Source organism: Xiphophorus hellerii, chromosome 12 (assembly GCF_003331165.1).
Source record: "Xiphophorus hellerii strain 12219 chromosome 12, Xiphophorus_hellerii-4.1, whole genome shotgun sequence".
Lineage (NCBI taxonomy): Eukaryota > Metazoa > Chordata > Actinopteri > Cyprinodontiformes > Poeciliidae > Xiphophorus > Xiphophorus hellerii.
In genome coordinates, this window is record NC_045683.1 from 5,636,274 (window position 1) to 5,659,874 (window position 23,601).

Below are 23,601 nucleotides of genomic sequence, written 5' to 3' on the forward strand. Positions count from 1 at the left end.
TTTACGCCCAGATTAAACTTTATTCTTGCCCATTCTGTTGTGTTGCTTGGCCTTCACGATTCTGTTTAGTGTCGTCTAAAAAACTGACGAACAAACAGTTGTACCTTTACCGAGACTGAACGCACAGTTTCGCTTTGTTTAGTACATAGGGTCAGCTCTACAGATAATTGTTAACCTTAATTTTATTTAGACATTCATCCTCACAAATATATTCTACTTTGTGTAGATCCATTAGGTAAACTCTCTATAAAGAACACAAAGACAAGCCATATTTTTGGTTTTCAATCAAGCTTTTAATGAAAAGATCATAAAATAACAGTTTATTCTTCCTCACTGCTGTACATTAAGACTGCAAGGTTGTGAGTGCTGAGGTCAGCTGTATTACACTTTTATGACACTTTGAGTTTGCGAGCCCGATCGCTACACAGCGGTGGCTCTGACCTGAATACGAGCTCTCTGAGGAGTGGAGATAAAGAGAGGGAAAAAGAAAGAGAGATAGAGAGAGCCCAGCCTGGGTGCTGCCAAAAGCCACAACAAGGGTCAGGAAACCTCCCTTTAAATACTGGTGGTGTGTGCGCATGGTTTTAGAGGCCACGTTTGCAGACTTAGACAGTGGCATCTGTGTTTGCGTTGAAGGAGGTCTGCATTAACACATGGCAAAAAAAAAAAAAAAAGCGCACCTGGGCATGTGCACCTTTTGCATGAGATGCGTGTTTGCCAAAGGGGAAGGGATTCTTGCCCTTTTAATTATTCAACAGCAAAGACCCTACAGGTCCATTCCAGAGCCTCTCAGCCCCTTAGATCCTGATACATTATTGAGAGGCTGTTCTTGAAGAAAACCAGAAGCTCGATATACCCAGCTCCAGCAGTTCAACTCCTCAAGTACTAACTTTACATTTAGCAGCTAATCATGTCCGTCTGTGAATGTAGTGCACAGCAAGGTGACAGTGTGCTGTAATAAACTCGTAGAAATATGTAAAAAAAATGTTTTGTATGAAAATACGGTTCTATAAACTCTTTTTGGTTACAGATGGACGGCAAGAAAAACAAAACAGTATCAATGTAATGGCAAGACAGCATTTGTCTGTAAACACTGGAAGTTTTTGAGGTATTTTGGTGTCACTGGAGGTACAGTAAACACTGAAAAATGCAGCAGAGCAGAGTATAGAGGCCTCTGTGCAGTAAAGATTACAGAGAACCAAAAGGGCTCGAAGCAAGCGTCAGGTGTGTCCGAGATAAAGCAAGGGGCAATAAAGCTTAAAACAGGGTCTAATGGCACTGAAGGCCGTTTAATAAACTAGCTTTGGTTCAGCCTGCCAAGGTAAGGATCACTTACAAAATAACTAGACAGAACAGCCCCTTCGTGATATCACCAATAAAAGAAAAAGGTGGATCGCAAAAGTAGCTGAAGAGCAACAAAAGGAACACTGAGAACTGCACACTCTCTCAGAGGGGTTTCCTGCTTCATGTGTCATTTTAAAGCTTTTCTAACACTGCATAATGATATGGGTTTTAGTTAGTATTAGCAAACAATAACAATGATGAGGTAAGAAGAGAAAGAAGAAACCGTCAGGTAAATTGGAACTGCTATGAGAACCTCTAAGTCCTCTCAGAAGCTTTAGAAAACATACAAAGTGCACTTAGTAAAGCTATCTCATCCAACATTTCTAAAACAAAACATATATGCTAAAGTGGAGATAAGAGACACTGAAAACAAAAAAAGATGGAAGTTTAAGACAAGAGACTTAATGTTCAAGAGGAAAAACGTGAATTATGTGCATGTTTCTGCTTTATATAGTTTTATTTTCTTCAGCATCAGCAGCATGGCAACACCCAGGGAGAGCACGTTTTAAAACATACAGTAGCCTCCGCTCTGCACAGGCAGCAACAGCATCCTGCTCAGGTCCACAGACAAACACACAGGAGGAGGTCAAAGTTCACATCCCCTCTGTGTCCAGTTAGTGAGAACTCAAGACAATGTGGGCAAAAATCCCACTTAATTAAACAAAAAAAAAAACTCTACAGACTGTCAGGTGTAAATGCCATAGACCATTTTCTTTAAAGTTGGAAAAAACATACATCAGCTCTCCCACACACACAAAAAAAATCTTCACAGATTGTGGTTAATGGCTATGTTTGAGTCTCGTTTAAGATTCAGCTTGAAAGTCATCAAAACAAAAACAATAAAAAAAGAAAGGGGGTCCTGCCTCCACCTCAGTCTCACACACAGAGAAAATTCTTTAGAGAGATGAGGGCAGGCCCTGGAAATAAATACATTCATCACCGACAATAGACATTTGATAAAAAAAAAAAAAAACAGAAGAAAAAAAACAGAGAGAACACTGTCAATAAGTGTTTGCGCCAATGTTGTCCGAGGCTCGGCCAGCCAGAGGTTTGTGCTGCTTTTGTCCACAGAATACAGGAAAATTTAAAAGTGTGAAACAAAAACAATTAAGATTCACAGTTAAGACTACCGGATGAGCCCGTTTACATGCAAAGAACAAAAAGAAAGAAGTTTAAAAAAATTTTTTTTTTTATTCTGCTACATTCTCCGAATGGGTTGTAAAAACAGCGGCCGGTAAGAGGTGTACCATGTTAGATGACCATTTAGAAAGGCTTAAGCAGAGGAGTAACGCCTCGAGCGTGTTTGGGTAAACACAGAGACAACATTAAGCTAACAGACCCTGACCAACAATGCCTTTTTGATTAATATGTCAAGGATGCACTGCCCACTCCCCCCACCACTCCCTGAAGTCCCATCTGAAGACGGGCCAGAGGGCAGGAGAACGGGGTGCAGGGTCACCCCAAAGCCAGCTGGCAGGGAGGAGACACCACACACCCTCCCCCTAATTGAATATGCAGCAGTTCACCCCATGTTTAATGCTAAGCTTCTGTTTTGGCAGCAACATCTGTGGAAAAGTGTCTTAATTTCACACGCACACACGAGAAAAAGTAAAATAAAAATCTTTGACTGGCCGAGCCTCGAGTGAGGTCTGTAAAACTGTAAAAGTTCATGTAAACAATGAGATAAATACATATGTTTATTTTTTTTCCTTTTTCTTTTTTTAGAGCCACACATGGTTCCATAATCATTCAAATGTGCTTTGGTTTAAAAAATAGTTTGTGAATTTGGGTATGAGCTATTTTTTATTATTATTTCTTTCTTCTAAGGTTTTTTGTACAACTTTGCACCCATTTCTGCACGTACTGTGTAACTAACTAAAAATGTAGACTGTTTTGAGCTGCCTCGCCTTTTGTCAAGGCTTTTTGTGTTAGTTGAAAAAGATTCCCCCCTATTCATCTTAATATGAAACTAGTGTTTTTTTTGCTTCTCCAAAGTCTAAAATACAGAGAAACTGATACGCTTTATCTAACAAATGTAGCTGAGAGCCTGTGTTCACACACGCAGAACAATCCCTGAAGTACTTGAAGAGTAGTAGTACTAGTAGTAATAGTAGTAGTATGGTCACAGTTTGGAGTTTTTTTTTTCTTCGTTTTGAAAAACAAGCAAGCATTCAAATGCAGCTGCAAAAAAAAAATCTTTGCAGAGATGGCTAAAGATAATGTACAAACACCTTTTGCATTACAGACATCGTGCTGCAGTGCACCTAGTGCTGACAAGTACAATAACGTTTGAAGGCAATGCATTGAGGACTCCCTCTTTAGCCAAGAGAGGTCACAGGTGATAAATAACATGTTTGTTGTTTGAAAGGGGGAGGGGAGTGTGAAAAATTCCCATGTACCATGCAGAACAACAAGAAAGTCAATGTTAAATTAGGCAACAACTCTGGGAGTCCAGGATGCAGGTACCTACAAACGGAGCTTCAGCTGCAACGCCGTAAAAACATTTCACAGACCTTAACAAGAGGATGAAGGAAATATTACCAAAAAATATAAACTCAAGAGGGTAGTTAAAATTCAACATTACAGAGGAATGCCTATACCAAAAACTTGTAGTGAAGGTTAATGATCCACAGTGAGAGTTTTCAGAGTAGATACACTGGGCAGAGAAACGGACAAACAAGAAACAAGCCATTCCCTACGAGTACTAAATAATTCGCCCCTTCGCCATTTTGTACATTTGAAGTTTTGATCTTTATTGATTTGTTGGTTGTGACCCAAATAGGGACAAGAAACTTAGGCATTACATTGAAATGTCAGTATATTTATAACCATTTGTCCATGAAGAATACACAACTTGAAGTAAAAATTTAAAAAATATATTGAAGTTCAAAACTCGATTCCCAATGTGCAATTAATTTCCCTTCTGAAACAATCTACAACTTTGTAGGCACATAACCAAAGCTGCCCCACAACAAATATTTTAGGTACAATCAGAAGTTTCCTGGGAAAATCGTGACATTTGATTGCAGCAAGAACTAACTTGCTACTGTCCACCTTTCTGCAGTCATCAGCGCTTACACAGCTGTCTCATTTTCTGCATACTCCTCTCCTTTTCAGAGCTTGTAAGAGTTAACAAGCTGTAGCTTGTTGTCCAGGCATTGTTGGATTGATACTAGTGTTTTTGTTACCCTGCTCTAGCAATTAATTGCACACAGTCTTCTTACAGTATGATAAGGATTACCATCAGGATGATGTATCAAGTTTACACAGCCTCACATGTTCTAGTCCAGTTGGGTTTTTGAAATCACAGTGTGAACTATGAGCTTCAGGTACACAGGAAGAGATGAAATTGAGGTACAAATTAGCGAAGGGGCGAAGTGACCCAGAGCCAGTCTCTGGTTGCTGTTGTTGAGGTACATCTAATAATATAACGAAAGATGTACATCACCAACAGTTCAAAATAATTTAAGTCATCTTTAGTGATATAACTATAAAGCTGTCCAGTGCATCTCTGCTTCTCCTTTTTTTTTTAAATGACAAGTTTTCACAAATTCGGCTCAGAAAAATCGAAAAGACTTGAGTAACTTAAACTTCACATTAAAATTCTGATTATAGATCCTATAATTTTTTTCTTCTTTTTCTTTTTTTTTGGTCTGAACAGAACACAAACTGTCATCAAGTCCTGTTTTTAAAAGTCAGAGAATATAAAGTGATAAGGACTCTGGATACAAACAAAATAACAGAAATGGGATAAACATGCTCAGTGAACTTGTCTTAGACTTTACCAGTCCTTCCAGAACCCCATCAGGTGGTAAAGTGTTTACATCCCCACCAGCCCACCAATCAGCACAAGCTTTTCCTTGCAAAACCACAAGAACCATCACCAGCCTCAGAGTTATTGGCCAAAACAATCACAAAAAGAATGGATTTCTTTGTCTGGACTTTAGAAGATAATTCTTATTTTGTTTTATACAGCAATAAAAGAAATCAAAAGAGAAATAATTTAGTATGCTATATATCTTAAGTACATCTTTTTTTAAAAACTTTGGTTATGAACTTGTCTAGCAATGTTTGTTAGTTAGTTCAGTTCTCCTCGACATTCATAAGATCTTTGGGACACTATACATCTAAAACTAACCAACGAACCACTATTTGCTCCAGGCTGGACGCTACAGTACACTTTGAATTGGGGGCCACGGTGACCTGGGTCCCAAAAACATGAAAATAATAAAAAAAAGAAAAGTTATATCTTGACAAGTACAAATATCAGCTAGAGACAATCAGAATGTGTAAAATCTATGAGCGTCAAAAACCTGTGTTGAGAGATGGGCAGGTTAAAGCATTGGGTGAGAAGTTACATAATCTACACACTTTATACAATTAATTACATAAGCAACTTTTAACTAAATCGACAGAGTTCAAAAGAGTAATCAGAGGTAGCGAGGTCACAAGCCTATATATAAATAGACTTCTTTTTTTTCCAAGGGGAGGAAAGCTATACAGAAAAATATAACGTACCCACTGAACATAGCATTAGGTTTAAAACACCCCTTTAAACCTCCCTCCCTGCCCAACAACCCCGACCCCCCACCCGCACTTGACCAGAAAAATCCCAAGACCTTCCAGTTTAAAACATTCACTGAAACATGACAAGCTCTTAAAGTATGAGTACTACCACAAGGGGTTTTCTCTTTCCAGCTTCTTTCCTTGGAGCTCTAGCAGGCAAATCGAAAAAACCAAAATTGAATAAAAACTCTCGTCTACATCAATGCAAACAGCCACAGAGAGGACACAGAGTATTTGTTATCTTCTACAAACCAACATGTCCTCCTGAGAAAAGCTTTTCTTTCTCTCTTTCTAGACTTTCAGGTAAAGCACAGAGATGGTCCCATACCTAGTTACCCCTCCTCTTTCATACATATAGCATCACCAACATCATAAAGGATATAAAGCTGTCAGGGTAAAAATTTTCTTTTTGCTGAATTATTGCCAGTTTTGTTTGCACCGACTTCTTTTTGGTCAAAAGTTGTTTTAGGAACAGTGGGGAAAAAACTCTTAAGATTTAATGCTTAAACCACGAAGAGAGGAAGGCGGCTGAGGGGTACGAGGTGCCCACATTCACATTTAACCAACTGTGCCTCTCCACCATGGCTTTGTGACTTTGGAGAGAGACACAAGTAAATAGTCCCTCGAAAAACTCCTGAGAGGCGAGCACTTGTCATTCACTGTAACCGATGACCCTATCCTTGCATCAATGGGATCCCACCGTCACCAAGAGAGCGCACTGTGGCGAGCAGCTACACCGTTCACTCAGCCAGGGTGTCGTAAACTGGAATCAGATTCAAGAACTGTGTGTATGTTGTGTGTGCATTTCTTTGCTTCCGAGATGGAAAAAAGGTGGAGAAATGTTCCTTTTTCTCTCTTCCTGTAGTTCTTTGGCTTGATGCGTTTCTAAGAGGGTGAGGTGTGCATTCTCAGGTGACTGATGAGGTTGCGCTGCTGGGTAAACTTCCCACCGCATAGCTGGCATTCGTACGGCTTCTCCCCGGAGTGAACTCGCATGTGCTCCGTTAGGCGGTACTGCCGTGTGAACCGCATGCCGCACTCTTCACATGCAAATGGCTTCAGGCCCAGGTGGCTGCGCATGTGGCGCGTCATGGTTCCCCTCTGGGTGAACATTTTGCCACAGATGTTGCAGGGGAAGGGCCGGGTCAGCCAGTGGCTCTTTTCGTGCTGCCTCAGAGTTGCGGGGTCTTTGTAGCTCTTGCTGCACACGGTACACTTGAAGGGACGCGTTTCAGAGCCAAAACTGGAGGGACCTACAGGGGCAGAGAGGTCCTCCGCCTCCTCCTCATCCTCTTCTTTCACAAAGGTCCCTCCCTCTTCCTTGATGTAGAGCTCATCTTCAGTGTGGGTCTCCACATGAGCGTTGAGCTGCTCAGAACTGGGGAAGCCCTTACCACAGGGAATGCACACATAGAGGTTATCCCCAAATGCTGGCTCAAAACCTTCCTGCCGGTACACATAGTTGGCGCTATGGTGCCCGCCTCCTGCTCCTCCTCCACCTCCTGCACTCTCTCCATCACTCTGACCACTTTCTTCACTGTGGTCCTGGCCATTTTCTCCCCCTTCTTCCTCATCTTTACACTGGAAGGACTGGTCAGATGCAAAGCTGTTACCACTGCCTCCACCAGCACCAGAGGAGCGGCCATCTTTAGGACCTACAATCACTCCGTTGACCAAAGGCCTGTCATGATCTTCAGACTTCAACCCTAATGCCTCTTTTTTGGGCCATTCGTTCTTACGAGCAGCATGTCGAGTCTTTTTCTGGGGTGGTGGGCCCTCGGGCTGGCTTTGGGAGTCCTCTGGCATCTTAGAAGAATTTAGCTCCATGTTCTCTGAGATGCATGTGTCTACACCTGGCAGGGTGGTTGAGGAGTCATCCAGCGAGGCACTGTTGGTTGTGGATACTGAGGCAGATTGGGGGGATTCTTGGGAGTTGCTGTGTGGGCTGAGGGCATCAGTTGCTGTGCCAGCAGAGTGAGGACTCTTCTTGGACAGATCTAACCCAAGATCTGGCTCTCCAGCGCTTGCCCCACTGCTGAGATTACCGTTACTGCTGCCATTTCCCCCATTCCCAGTTTTCCCAGTGCTCCCAACAAACATTTCATCATCTGACAGTTTGTCCCGAAGGCCTTCATCTGGCTGTGGTTGGTCGGCATCCGAAGGGGTCGGAGGATAGTGGTTGTTGGGACCAGCAGGGGTAGAAGAGGAGAGGCGCTGGTTGTTGAGGCGCAAGCGGCTGAGTGGACCTGGGGTGGAGGGTTTTCCTGGTAGGGACTTCCCACTACTGCGCTTGAGCTTCTTTCTGCACAGAGCAGCGAGGTCATGTAGCTGGAGGTAGCTGGCTGCGGTCAAGAGGGCACTGAAGTTCTGCTCGCTGCTCTGGTCTGACGACGACAGGAGCTTTCCAGTATAGATAAAGTCCAGGACTTGTCTGAACACAGAGGGGTTCACCATCTCCGTGTCGAGGTTAATAAGGTTATCGTGGAGGACCAGAGATTTGAAGTAAATGCTGCTGGCTGCCAGGATGTTCTTGTGGGCGCGAAAGAGAGCGTTCTCCACCACAATGATGACATCACAGAGGAAGCCCTTGGCTCTCTGCTGGTTGAGTTGCAGCAGCAGTTGTTTGGCATGATTTGGCAGTTCCATTTCCTCCTTCCTTCTCTCTCTGTCTTCCTACACGTGCACCACCTAAAGCTGAAACAGAGAGAAAAGATGGTTAGCTCTCGCACATTTAAAGACATGCAGCAGTGAATGACAGTTAAGTCGTCCGTCTTCTATTCCCACTTCAGTATTGCAGTAACAGGAACAATAGCTCATTTGAGTGAACTCAAGCTCTGGGATCAGTACATTAAAATGATCCATTCACTGGATCAAACAGTTCATTTGTGCTAAACAGTGCCTCCTTTGAGTTGGAACGTGATCTGTTCATGCTGCACCAAAACTGCACGGTGCGTCACTTGCTGCTTCTCCAAACTAACGGCTAATGTTGCATCAATCCACATGAAAATAAAACATGGCCCTGTCCTCATGATCTTAATGGACATAAAAATTATAAAATTTACAGTATTTCTAATTTTTTGTTTCCCATGTATTAAGTATTTTCCAGTTTTTTTATTTCATGTTTTCATTTCAGTGCAAAAATATATAACAACCAGACATTAAATCACATGTACTTTACTTGTTTACTTCACAAGCTGGAAATGCATTTGGGTAAAGTCTTAACCCAAAATAAGCACATTGCATAAAGAAAATCATGTTATTGTTCTACATCAGGTTTACATAACGTGTTAAAGACTCACTCATGTACTGGATAGTGCCACAATGTGAACAATTACCAGCACAGTAATTGTGCTGCAGTGGTGCATCCGTCACTCGGTAAATCTTCATTATATATTTTATGAGCCACAGAAAACAGAAGTTCCACCCAACCGGCACGCAGGCATCGAGCTCACCTGAACTGAGAAATGAATGAATCAGTTAAAGCTTCAGTTTGTTCCCTCAAATGATTCATTCATTTGAACAGATCATGAACAACAACACTGAATTGTAACAGAGCTCAGAAACATGGGTACAACCTGGAGTGGTCAGCAGTCACTCACAAGGCCAAGACAAAGAACAACTCACACCCAAGAGCAATTCATAGTTGGCAGTTGTTGTAAAATAGACAGAAACCCATCTGGGATTCATACTGTAAAGCAATTGTGCCAACCGCTGCACCACAGTTAAATAATAAAACTGATGCCTAGAAAGCATTCTACACTCAAGTTTGCATCTTAAGGGCATCTTATATGACTCGCATTGTAATCAAGGTACATTTCTTTATGACCTTGCATCTGTAAAACAATAATTTTAGCTAGCAATTCTAGCTAAATTCTCAATACAAGTAATTGCCAACATAAGTGATAACCTGAGAAATTAATTTTTAGCTTGATGGACACTGCATGGTTACTGGCATGTGGAAATCTTAAAAAAATAATTAAATAAAATAAATAAAAAAAATCAGATGACTGAATGCACCAGGCTAAAACACAGCGAGGATGCACTGACAACATTTGGTGGGGATGCAGTTACTATGTGTACTCAAAGTTGTTCATTTCTCACTTAAAACTAAATGATAGGAAGCCAGTTAAAAAGGAAGCTGATTTCTTTATTGACATATCTGTTTTATTAAGACCAAGGAAAGTGAGAGACAATCATTCAACAGATAACAAGAAGGTTAAACATAGTGAAACAAAGCTCCTGTTTTACCTTTAGATTTCAACTTCTGTCATACAACATGCTAGACTTGGAAATATTGGTAGCCTTTAAGAAATTTCTGAGTGAAGTAGCTAAATTTTCTGAAACAGACAGGCAGACAGGCTTTTAATAATTCAAGTTTTGCTCAAGTAAAGTTGCTGAAGCAGTACAAAAGTGTCAATTCTGTAGTTTGTATGTTTTTAAAAAAAACAACAAAAAAACAATAGCAACAAGTTTTACAGTTACAGCTTCTGTTGTAAATAAATAATGACCATACTATAGGAAACGTAGAAAATAAAATGTTTTCCAAGCCGTCTTATGTATATTATCTTCCAGAAATAGGAAGAAGCAGATCAAAGCTTTACAAAAGCTGCAGATTGGAAATCGACTACAGCCTTCTGATCGGCACATCTGCAGTAGCACCAGATGCCAGAAAACATGGCAGTAGAGAAATTGGAAACAAGTAGTCCACCTCCTCTTCTATTTTAAACAAATTGCTACCCTACAAGGATCAAGTTCTGATTGTGCACACTGCTGCTGTTTTTGCACAAAGGCCAAAAGGGGCAGGGGGAGAAGAAAAGGGTAAGGTAACCGTTTCCCAAAGGTTCCTCCTCTCACCTTGTTTTCCCAATTTTACCAGAGAAACTCTAGTTTCTGTGGGGTGTCCTCCATGGAAACATGCATCACTCTAGTCTCCATTAGGTCATGGTAATGTCAGTCCTGCCCCATTGTCTGAGGGTGGGGGTCGGTAGCACAGCAGGGCCAGGGGGAAGGATTAGGTGACACCTGAGCAGGTAAAACTACACAGGAGCATGGGCAAAAGGGGAGGGGGAGGGTGTGGCTCAAATACAAGGACACCACTACTTGATCCTCCAAAGAGGCCCTCATTTATGGAATTAGGACAAGTGAATCTCTTTCACCGATTACCTACAATGTATAACAGTGAACTTTTTCTGACAAAACCATGATTTTCACCAATTTTATGCAGTAGATGCAAAACAATTTCTATATTAGTGGCAGTGGATCTAGCCCCTGGTAGCAAGTCGGCACACGATTAACAGGTTCTGTAGGATTTGGGGATTCTGGTAAAATGAGCTCCCACTATTCAGAACATGGAGAATTAAAAGAGATTAAACAAAAATGCAGATAAATGCTTTACTCAAGCCATAAATGCGTGTGAAAATGAACCATTTTAACCTTGTGCCAACAAAGAAATTTTCTCTCATAATACACAACAGGGAAGGAGAGGATTCTTCTTAAAATAGGCAAGCCTAAAAGTAAAAAGCATACATTTATATTACCAGGACACATCAAAAAGTAAACGGTAGAAAAAACAAACAGGAGTTTTGTCTCAAATCTTTTAAAAATTTATTTGGTTAAAGGTAAACATGGTTCACCATTAGTCCCGTGACATCGGAATATCCGTTACAGTGATGCAGAGCGAAAGGCCATTTCTAAAATGCATAAACAAGAAACGTTTTTGAACTATTAACAGCAGGGATAAGGGCTAAAGGTTGGGTTAGACCTCAGGCTTACACAATTGGTTTTAGCATGTAGCTTTAAGAATATTTGATTGTTAAACTAGTTAGAACCATTAAGATGGTTCTAAAGCTCATCTTTGGCATTTCTAGGCAACAGGAGCTTTAAGTTGCATAACTTCTGGAACACATACCAGCTTTTCTGTTATTAGCATGAAAACAAATGATAGAGTATTTTTTTAAGGAACACTACAGAGAATCTGAATAATCTGTACGACTTGTTGCTCATTAGGCAAAGTATAAACTACCTGGACAAATACAGATATGCAGCACTGGCATACATTTTTTTCTTCAAATTCCGGAAAAAGCTTAACAGATCAAATTAATTACAGTGGTGCTAAGACTTATCGGGCTTATTTTCAATCATTTTGTGCCTTTGTAGTTCATGTCATTTTATATCTGATTTCTTCATTTCCCGTAGAACCTTTCACACCCAACATGCATTAATTCGAAAGCTGCAGGAAGCCACCTCATTAAAAGCAGATGATTTTAAGTTAACAGTTTATAGCTTACTACTAGCTTACATTAAATAAATGTCGTTATGTGACTCTGATTAGTGATCTCCTGCTGCTACACTAAAGAGTTTTTTTTTTGCTTTCATTATTTTTCATTCAGAAGGAAATCTGAAAAGATGCAATTAGTCTTGCTTGAAATGTTCTGTAAAATGGCTTTAAAATTGTTTATGATCTCTATGAATCAACCTTAAGCAGATTTAAGAGTTACTGACGGGAACTACTGGTTTTGGTAGGAAAAAGGTGTGATTGGGATTTAGGTTGGTGCACTTGTCAAAACAATGCCAATTTGAACTCAAGATGTAGATTTAACCAGCAGAACAATATTTTTTTTTTGTTTTGTTTTAACAAAGACAATATTCCTCAGTCTGTCAGTGGTCATAATAGTATGGCTAAACTGTGCATATCATGTCTTTTGTCATTAAAATGGCAAGAGGAGAAAAACATTGATTTCTGCAGTTCCCAGGGGAATTCCTTGTGCAGTATTACCTTCAGGAAGCACATATATCATCCCCCCACAAAAAATACCACTTCAATTCAGACATATTTTCAATCAGAAATAAAAAAAAATCAGACTCAAATATAACATTCTGACCATGACTCAAAAGTAAAATATACCAGATGGCAAAAAAAACAACAGAAAACCCCCCCAAAACAATTGTTGACAACGTAGGAAGAATGCAACCCTTTCAGGCAGTATTGAACAAGGTTTAAGTGCAACAAGGTTAGAATTGTAAACTGTGGTCCGTCACAGTCTGACTGGCTGATACAATCAGCTGAAGTAATCATTACTCTCAGGTCCACGCCTGGGCTTGCCTCATCTGCTGTGACACTGCTCCTCATGGTCTTCCTCCCTTCCCCCGTCTGCTCTCAGCAACACATCTTTTCCTCTTTTATCTTCCCACCCTCACCACCATGTCTCTGGGAATGAAACCACATCTCAGGAACAGTTAGCTGTCCCTAATGTCAGACATGTTGGAATACACAATCCAAATCTGTTAATCACAGAACCTGCTTCAGGGGGTCTATGGCTCTCAACCCTGCAGGCAGCAACGGAGGAAAGTGCTGCAGGAGAAAAGAGGGCCTCTGCTATGATACCAGCCAGGAAGCCATATATCATTCAAGTCTCTTTTAACAAACACACACCTCTGCATGCTTTACGGGGGGATCCGAGAGGCTTTTCCTGCAGGCCGACATTAAAAGGGGGCTGGGACCAGAGCAGCACAGGAGCAGAAAAAAAGAAGCCCTCCCCCACCTCCATCTTCTTCTCATCCCTTGCTCTCCCTCCTTCCCCCATCTCCCACTCAGCTACACTCTCCCCCTGGCCCCTTCAGTGCTGCGCCATGCCGGCTGGATTCCAGGGGGCTGCTAATGGATTACTGCTGATCTATATGCAGTTAGGGTGGGATACATGTAGTTTCATCTCCATGTTCTAATGATGCTGGCCAGGAAAACAGACATATTACAGCAGACCTGCACCATCATACCACCTCCATCTGTGGAAGATTGAATTTTCTTGCAAGAGCCACAATCTAAGCAGTTGGAATGACTCTTCAGCATTCTAGTCCCACCAAATAATGGTGGATTATTCTTGCATTTGAAAGTGGAAATAAGTGAGTTTCATTTGGGAGAATATAAATACAACAGCCGCTTATATCAAAATTCAGATTTGATAAGTTGTCAGTCCAAAGACAGAACTGAAATGTTATTCCGTATATCTGCTGCACATACAACACATACTGAAAGTTACAACACAGTTTTCTTTCCACTTCTAATAAACTGTGTCATATAAAACCATTTTAAACTGGCTTTAGCACCTTATTTCGACTGTTAGCATTATTATTCCAGGTAAAATGGCTAAAACTTTTGAGTGTATTGCGTAGAAAATCTTTATCCTTCATGTAACCCGTAGATTTCTAAAATGGCTGCCATTTTTCAGATCCAGTGTAATCCATGACAAGCAGAGGCTGAGCTCTCAAAGGAAACACAGGGCAACATCGATGTGTTCCCTTCAGCCTTTCTGTTATCGGTTTAAAGTTTTGCTTCCTCTCACTCTCCCACAACCTGACTAAATCTTTTACATGTCATAGAAGTTACAGCTTACTCTTTTAATTGATTCTTACATCTCTCTGCTTCATCTGGCTTCTTTCTTAAACACATTAGTGACACTGAACACGTTTAAGTTTGAGTCTTCCTCCCTTGCTAACACCTTGTACACCGAAGAGCACTGTCAGTGAGATTTAATAGCAGGATGATGCATTCTATAATCAGAAAGACTCATCTGGCTGGTAATCAGGCAGGCTAGATCAAGGTGAAAATCATTTGATTTCAGTCACCAGCCAATCTCTGGTGACCAAAATCACCAGAGATATCTTTCTTTCTTGCAATAGAAAGAAAATCGTTGTCACCTTAAGTGTTTACCCGAAGTGCAACAATGAACAAATGCCACCATGACTTGAAATTAAAGCACAATCAGCTGGGATGAAACGACAGCTGATTGTGCTCTAATGTCAACAAAAAAACGCTAATATAGATGAATCATTAGAAAGATAATCCTGCAAGACGTAGCCTGCAAAAGCACTTCCTGTGTTTTTAATTCTTCTGCAATGGCTGGCATGTCAGCTGACAGATGGCATGATCACTGATCAGGAGAAGAAATAAGACCTGCTCTGGCACCACATAAGATCCAAAGTAAGCCTTGGACTTGGACTGCAACTTGCCAGGGGGCATTTTGCTCTTGTAGAGGCACATGATCAGCTTACCTTCCCTGCAGAGTTAACCTTTTAAAACACTAAGGCCTAATGATAGAGAAGGCGACGTCATGTTGAAAGATTCAACCTTGACCTCTATCAGAAGTCTGCTGACGAGGAGATGAGCTGACACGGATGTTTACCACAAAATAGACAGAGGTGATCTGGTTAGCATACCCATGTGTTGATTCATGACTTAACCAGAGAGCCTTAAAGTGCCCCAAGCAGTGTATAAATATCAGCCACCTCTGAATTAAACTGGTTACTCCAGAGATGTGGATGATCAGGTTTGACCTCATTTACAGCTTGTCTTTGTGCTCCCTTTTCTCCTACAAGGACTTTCTGGATTAAAAATCAAGTAAGCAAACCTAACAGAGTGAGTGTTCATGCAACAAAGGTGAATGAGGGAGCAGTGGGCTGCAGCAGTAATCTCCTGAACAGGGGGGGTAGAGAGCAAAGAGTTAAGGCAGAGGTGAGGCAAAGTCCTCTGGCGCAATAACAAAACACACCCTAGTATTGTGAAAGGTCATCAACTCGCAACAGACAGAGAGCAAGATTGAGGATTTTAAAAACACTCAACCTGGATGACGATCGTTCACGCTGATTACATGAAACAGCAGCCCAATAACGAGCTGCCATTGACGCTCAGAATCTACACAAAAAAGGATTAGTGGCAGAGACATGTAGACTGGTGAGCCAATCATGTACAGAAGCAAAAAGATGTCGGTCTATGTGTGTGTGCCCTGAAACAGGGAGCACTTAAACACACGCACGCTGACAACGCACAGAAAGAGGAGTATGCTGGTGGGCAGAGAGAGTGGGGGAGGGGGTAGGGGGGATGGTGCAAAGCCAGTTTGAAATACAAACACCAGGCAACCACCTCAGAGCCATTTCAACATGGCTGACCTTGCTGCATGGGCACAGGCCAAACCGTTGAGGACTCATGGAAGCTGCAAAAGCCAGACTTTCACTTCTTTCACAGGTGAAACAATGGGGAGATTAAATGCAACAGATGAGCTTTTTAGTGTAAATGTGAACCATTTGCACGTATGCAGTATGTGCTGCAAATGGCTAAAGGCAGGAGCAGCCGTAGCGGTCCATCTTTGGACCTTTACATCGTAGCTTACACTAATAAATAAGTAAATAAGGTGGTATCAGGAACGGGGAAATACATGCATGGTAAAAACCTGCGGTTACGCAGGGAAAAAGCCTGTTTCTGCTCCTTGAATTATTAAACTCTGGGATAAATTAAAAGCAGTAGATGTGAACGTATCGGACAAGCCGAGCAGAGAGAGAGCCAACAGGTTCTGAATGCATGTTTTACAAATTGGTTACTGTTGTTGCAAAGATGCACCCAAAGGAATACTGCAGTTTTTTGTTTTTTTTCCTTTATGCTGCTTTCACACACACAATAGTTCACCTGTCTGAGCTGCGTCACATGTACGGCATCATTCAGAATTTCTGTGATGCAAATAAAAAGCAATAAAAAAAATAAAAAAAACTCCTTTGTATACCATTTAGGGATTCAGGTTACTGTATTGTAAAAGTTGTTGTTATGGAAGATGACAAAACACATAGGCTTTAATAAAAAGCAACTTAAACCTCTGAGAAATTATTGGGTGATTTTAAGCAGCCCTGTTTCATAACTCCAATCGGTAAGTGAACCACCAAATGCCACCAGATCAGTCCATCAACAAGACTGTTCAAGTTGGACCTGGCTACCAACTAAAGAATCAGTCAGCCGTTAGATGAAGCTCAGAGACATAAGAAGCCATTTCAAAGACAACAGCATGTCAGCATTCCCGTTTTATTCAGACTGTAGAACAGAGAGTGCAAAACTTTTAACAAATAACAGGAAGTCTAAGCAGAATACAGTAAAATAGTTTTCTTGGATTCTTTTGAGCATTGGACCTCCATCTGCAGAAGATTCTGGATGTGAAAATGTCGGAAGTGTTTTGGAAATTTCAAATATAAAGTAAACGTCTACATTCTCCAGGAAATATGTCAAGATCTGTATTAGAACCAAATCATGTATGAAATAGGACAGGACAATAAATTACTAACAATATATATCATATATTGATCAACATCAATAGAAAATACATCTGATAGAATAATTCTTGAAAATATTATTGGACCTTTTGGCCAATAATATTTTGAAGAATAATATTCTTTATTCTTCAAAATAAAGAATATTCACTGAACTCTGATCCAGAACTGCATAGCATTCTGGGGGATGTAGGCAGAGGAAAGGCTTTAGCTGCTCAACCTCTCATGGCCAGCTAAGTAAGTTGGTGGCATCAACTCATTGACTCTTTGGTTACCGAGCAACAACCTGTTGAGTAACTTGTGCAGCAGCAGTTTCAAGTTTTGCCACTAAGCCGTATATCGGCATGGGGTGAAAACTGGCTAAAAACAGGAAACCAGTTTGCCACCAGTCTGGCAGTATTTCAAATATTTAAAAACAAATCAATTAGAGAATTATTGGTATCAACTGATGACACATTTATACCATGGTAAGTTTTTCAGCCATGTCATCCAGCCGTATACCATCTAAAATTTGTATCGACAGGTCAAAGTTGTAGAAAACCACAGATCAGAAACCAACAACAAACTCAACTTTGATGCCAGTTTATCTAATTTTTTAAAATCCTGTCATATTAGAAGAAATGACCCAAAGCCAATTTTAAAAAATATTGTCATATGTTTTAACTCCTGGTGTTTTATATCACTGTAAATTAAAACTTTGCCCTAATGCCAAATTATGCAATGCCTTTGATACTGCTTGTTTACTGGAACTCCTCACATCAATCCAATTCCATGAACAGGATGCAGCTGTTAAACATCCTACAACAGCAAAACATTGCCGAGTTGCAAGATCACCAATAGAGCCAAACATTTACATGACAACACTGCTGCAAGGCTAGAGAGGGGGGAAGTACATGAACTAAATTTGCTATTGCTCAGTTTGTAAAAACAACGTCAGAACTCTTGCAGTCAGGCAGATCGGCTTCACTGCAGACAAACAGGTCCTGCTCAGGGTCCAGTGCAGTGGAGAAGGAGGGGCAGAGGTTTCTGTGAACCCCAAATGTACCAGTGCTGTGAGGTTTCTAATATAGAAGTCAAACAAAACCAATTTTTCTTTCAGGAATTACCTTGCAGCAGGAGATCAAGGTCTCAGAGCACTGCAGAAGTGCTGCTCTGTGCACGGTACCAACCTGTATGACACCAGCTTCTAAAGCTAAACTAAAACAAAACAGACATGCTAAATTAAATTTACAGAGTGTAACGGATGCACAAGAGTTATTATGCACCACTTCACTCATGCCACTATGTAGCAAAACATGAAGAACTAATTTCTCAGCTATAAAACTAGAACGTTTAGCAAGTTTGTAATTTCTTAAAGCAACACAGTTTCCAAATAATACATAATTGACAAATCTATTAATTTAAGCATTGCAATAGGGAACATTAAAAAAAGAATCCTAATTGCAGATAAAGAAGAAATAAATGGACTACAATATTCAATTAATGAAAATACTCTATAATTTCATATATTTTTAATGTTCATTAGAATTTGATGCTGTACCAATATTAATTTATGGCAACAAATCCTGCAGTTATTCAAGCAAAAGACCTGCAACTGAAAATAAATGGAAACAGAACTAACATATTTCAGTTATTAATGCATGGAATCCAAGCCTCAACAAGTTAATGCAGAAATTATGTTCAAAAACAAGGTGCATCAAACAATATTTGTATGATGAAAAGAAGATAAAACAAAAAAGATAAAACAGATCATGGCTCCTCACTTCCTATAGTGTTGAAGGAGGAATTTCAAGCCTGAGAAAGACATAATAATAGATATCAAGTAAATGATTTTTCATATGCTTTCCTATATGAAGTAGAGATAAGCACATAAATGGTCTGTTGACAGAACTTGAAAATCCAATCATTTTAAAATCAGTGATAGCAGCACATCTAAAGACAACCCTACTCTTTGGCATAGATGCAGTGACTGAGTAAAGAGCACCATCACTGAGGTGGTTGAAAATGGAGTCAGCAGCATATCAGAAGCTATTTAAAAGACAAACTTTTTTTTTTTTAAACGTCTGCATTTTATTCATACCATAGGAGCGATAGAGAGAGTTAGAAAGCAAGACCTTCAGCAGATAAGCAGGATGAATGAAGAAAATTATTCTGTTTTTCATCTGAGCTTCCTCCCACTAAAAGAACATCCTGGATTTTGAAAATATTGAAAAGGAGTCTTTTTTAGAAATCTCGGCGATAAAGTAACGATCTAACTTCTCTAAGGAATACAAGCAGAGGTTTAGTCATGTTAGCTCTGCTAACTGCTACTAGAAGGTGATAAAGACAATAATATATTTCAGCTATAATTTTGTTTTGTTTTTAGAATAACAGTAAAACCTTGTTTTATGGTGACTGCTCTCACACAGTGGTGTGACGTTGCCTCTGCTCCCATTATAAATAATAGATGATTATTCGAAATGCATTTTGAATGATGTTCCCATCTCCTCCTATGTTATAAAGAAATCCATACATGATTTTATTCTTGGAAAACAGTGAGAGAAGTTAAAAGTTGGTCTGAGAGAGTGCTTAGATCTGCAAGGAGCTAGCTTGATTTAAAACAAACACTGAATTAATTTTTTTTTTTCCAACAATCCCTTTGAGAAAAACAACCTCCAGTTTGTGATTTGGTTTATGCACGACTCTCTGTTCTGCGTCATCAGTGGTGCTTTTGTATTTCGTGGCTCACCCAAAGTGACCCTGGAGAAATTAAATAAAGACTGAAACGATACTACTTACACCTTCATTGAACTGTGTGGCCGCCTGCTGTAACACACATAATACATAACTGTGTGCTCTCACACAGAAGTGAGGTGATCAACTACCTCACTGAGAACTGAAGATATGATTAATGTGATGAAGGGTTCTCTGTCTTGACACAATAAACTTGATGAGATAAGACCTCTCCACTTCACCCTGGCTTGTAAAAAGAAGCAACAACCCCACACGACCCGATGCCTTCTGGTTGGACTAAGAAGCAGCAGGCGGGTGGAGAGAACGTTTCACAAAATACCGCCCTCCCCCTTCTCCCACCAACTTTTAAACTGCACATAACCTTCTGGCTATCAGCAATACATTCCACATTCTTCTTCTTCAAGAAGAACAACAACCCTGCCCCGAGGTGTTTTATCCACTGAACAAACCAAACTGTCTATGAACAGGCCGCACAGAGCAGAGCAGCTACAATCTATAAGTCCTCGTCCAACATGTCAGCAGAACATATAGCCTAAGTAGCCTTCTTACTGCCCACACATGCCACAGTAAGCCATGATTGCATTGCACACAGGATGCTGAGTGCATGTTGAAGAGGGGAAGGGACAAGAAGGGTGAGGCAACCCTTCTGATCATGAGGCACACAAACACAGACCTCACATTACCCTGCAGGCCAGAATTTGTTGCCTATACAGTAATCAATGAAACTTGTTATACTGATCAGTTGACTTGGTCATTTTAATGGTCTGAATTAATTGATTTGACCCTCACTGTAAGGTCTCACAATTATCTGACTGCAACTGCAAAGGGTGGTAAAACAGCTGGGCAATGAAATTACAGTGAAGATAACTGCTCAGTGCTTATTGCCTTTACAATATGTGCATCATTTTATCCACGTATGCTCCATAGAGGCTTCTGGAGGCATCTTTCACCAATGTCAAAATGTGTTAATAACCTTTGATGTTTAAAACCATAAACAAGACTGACGGGAAAAACAACTGAACATTTGAACTTCAGCTCTGGCTGGGTGTGACCGGCCAAAATAACATCTAGGGATCTTCATATTATAGGTTCAAGCACCAGGGGAAAACAAGAGGGATAAAAGGTTGTTGAAAATAGGCCTGGGCTGGTTTCTGGTGTCAAGGAATACAAAGATTACCAAAGGTTATGGCTTCAAAACTGATACATTTTTAATCACACCAATCTTAAAGGTTTGACATTCTTTTAATGAACTGTATAAAAGACAGTCGGAATGACTAGAACGGTTCCAAAGCCGGTCCAAATTTTCATTAAAACATTAATACCATCTTTTTATTGATAGGCCACAGAAAGTGCTGGAGTGATTTGAGTTTTTTTCCCCAGATGTTTGGAGCTGCCCCTCCCCCACATGTTGCTGCACACTGTCCATCAGCTGGCAGAAAAGGTCAGCATTATTTCCTGCGTTAACAATAAAAACACATTTCTAAGAATATTACCAGTCGCAGAAAACGGTGAGCAATCATATTGTGGGAAACGAGCGAAGCACAGCCACCAATCACTCTTAATGAAGTAACGGAAACAAAACAACATCTGGCAAGCCTTGAGTATCATGTCTCTTAAGAGATTCAACTGAAGCAGACATATGAATAATTAACTGGCTAAAATCAAATAGTTACACTCCCAGTGCTTCACTGTAAACAAAACAACAAAAAAACATCACGTAAAATCTACTAATAAACATTGACTGTGTTCATTCCATAATTTGGTTTAAGTCTATGTGAAAAAAAATCTAATTCCATACATGGTAATGATATTAGAACTGCAATGCTCAAAACTATTACCTGACTCTTATCTTTACATTACTCAAAAAACTAAAACTTTACACACGCAAGAGGGCTAAACAGATAACAATGAGTAACAGAAATGCAAACAAGACTATGTAATATTATTTCAACTGTCATTTTACAGACAAACCTGTCTTCAGACAAGTGAAAACGTCTACACTCTACCTTATATTTACACTACAGCTTACCACATTAAATCACATGCAAGCGTGCCACTCAACAGCAGAAAGTGAAGCAAGATGGAAAATTTTAAAACACCAAGACAGAAAAACAGCAGCCACTCGAGGCAAACACGCATTACTGACATTCCTGTGCCTTATTATCGCCATGCCCCTTGGTACTTAAACAACACTGATCACCTTGGGAGCAAAGCTGCCTTCACTTCACACCTGAGCACATGCATTGTTGGAATGCGCATGGCCCAGTCTGCAAGTTAAAAATAAGAGCGCATCCAACGTACCACATAATGATCAGATTTGGGCCAAAGAAATTTGTTTACACGCGGAAATCCAAGTCATGCGCCACTGTTTCTATAAAACACTGCAGTTTGTGGGTCAGTGTAACGCTACACCCACAGCATGCCCCGTGAAAAAAACCAAGCTATACAATGCAATCTAGAAATCACATCGGTCTAACGAGAAGGCTACTGGAAATATCATTTCATGTGCTACAGATTATATATTGTGTTGATCGTATACGCACATCAAAATCCTGTTAAATCATTTTAATTGGCCCTACCTAAGATGAATGGGGCTTAACCTACATATAAACAATGCAGTTTACACCAAGATATATGATTAGTTCGTGATTGTGCCAAAAGCAGTGCGTAAAATTCAAAGGGAGGGACTTTTAAATTCCATTTGGGAAATGGTCCTGTGGGCTTTTAAATGACTGGAATCGACCAAAACAAGTAATTTCATTGATCACATTTTCATTCAGAAAAATTCTCCGAGTGTTTTAGACCATTAACCTGAAAGAAAAAAGACCCTTGGAGAAAACATCTCAGTGATTCTAGGGGAGATAATTTCTTTCGTCGCTGATGCGCTCTGCCAACCAGCCCCGGTAATTATCTGGTATACACAGCCGTCCTGTGGGGCATCTCTCGTGGGAGTCTTGCGACGAGAAAATAAACGCCACGATATTTGCAAACAATGCGCTCTGCGATTAAGCACCAAAACTCAAGAAAAGCGTTTTGCAAACCCGAGGTGCGTTTACAGCTTTGCTAAGCAGCCTGGTAGAGCATGTACAGCCACCAGCAGCAGAGCCCCCTTTTTTTGTTGGCACGCCGTAGAAGAGGGGAAAAATACCCTGACGATTCCTGCAGCCGAACCAAACATAAAGACACCAAAGCAGCTCCGTTTGTCCACTCCCAAGTCACCGTAAAGAGAAATAACGTGTTGAAAATACCTTTTTACATCGGTAGGACCGTTCTCAGGCGTTCTTTACCATCCTCCTGCTCATCTCACAGCCTTCGGGACGCCATGTTGCAAGCTTATGACGTTAGGCTTCCTCACCCCTGACCCATATTTGAATAGAAACCAGCCCAGAGCGCAGCAGAAAACACACACACCCCACTGTGGGAGGGTTTGACCACTTTCTCAGACCCAGACCCCTGGCAACTTTACCTGCAACATGGCAGGACAAGAGGAAGAAAAAAAAGAGAGAGAAAGGGTTTTTTTTCTGGGCGGGTTTTTAATTCCAAGGACACAACTTATATTCGGTTACAGAATAACACAAACATATATCCCAGACATGATCATTTGGTGTTGAAATATAGTGGTTCCGTAACAGAGGCACAGGAAAATAACATAAAAGATTGTCTGATAGAGCAATTAGACAGTTTCTATCCCAGTTTAACAACAAATGTTGCGAAATCATTTGTGGTTTTGCAAAACCACAAACTCCAGCAAAATGTCGTGTTGCTAGAGTTTAATTACACAAATGTCATTAGTGGACGTTTGAATATCATAAAGTCCCCCTTTCAACACACACACTGAAGCAGCTAGCCTAATTACAGCTGTTTTATTAGTGG

The 23,601-nt window shown here is 40.5% G+C and overlaps 1 protein-coding gene across 1 annotated transcript; it reads right to left on the reverse strand.

Moving 5' to 3' along the window:
- Window positions 1-271: 271 nt before the first annotated feature.
- Window positions 272-23,213, reverse strand: hic2 (hypermethylated in cancer 2). The gene is made up of 2 exons (XM_032578674.1): window positions 22,977-23,213; window positions 272-8,604 (listed from the first exon to the last, which is right to left on the reverse strand). The coding sequence occupies exon 2, from the start codon at window positions 8,554-8,556 to the stop codon at window positions 6,796-6,798; it is 1,761 nt and encodes a 586-aa protein (XP_032434565.1). The 5' UTR covers window positions 8,557-8,604; window positions 22,977-23,213; the 3' UTR covers window positions 272-6,795.
- Between the last annotated feature and the right edge of the window lie 388 nt (window positions 23,214-23,601).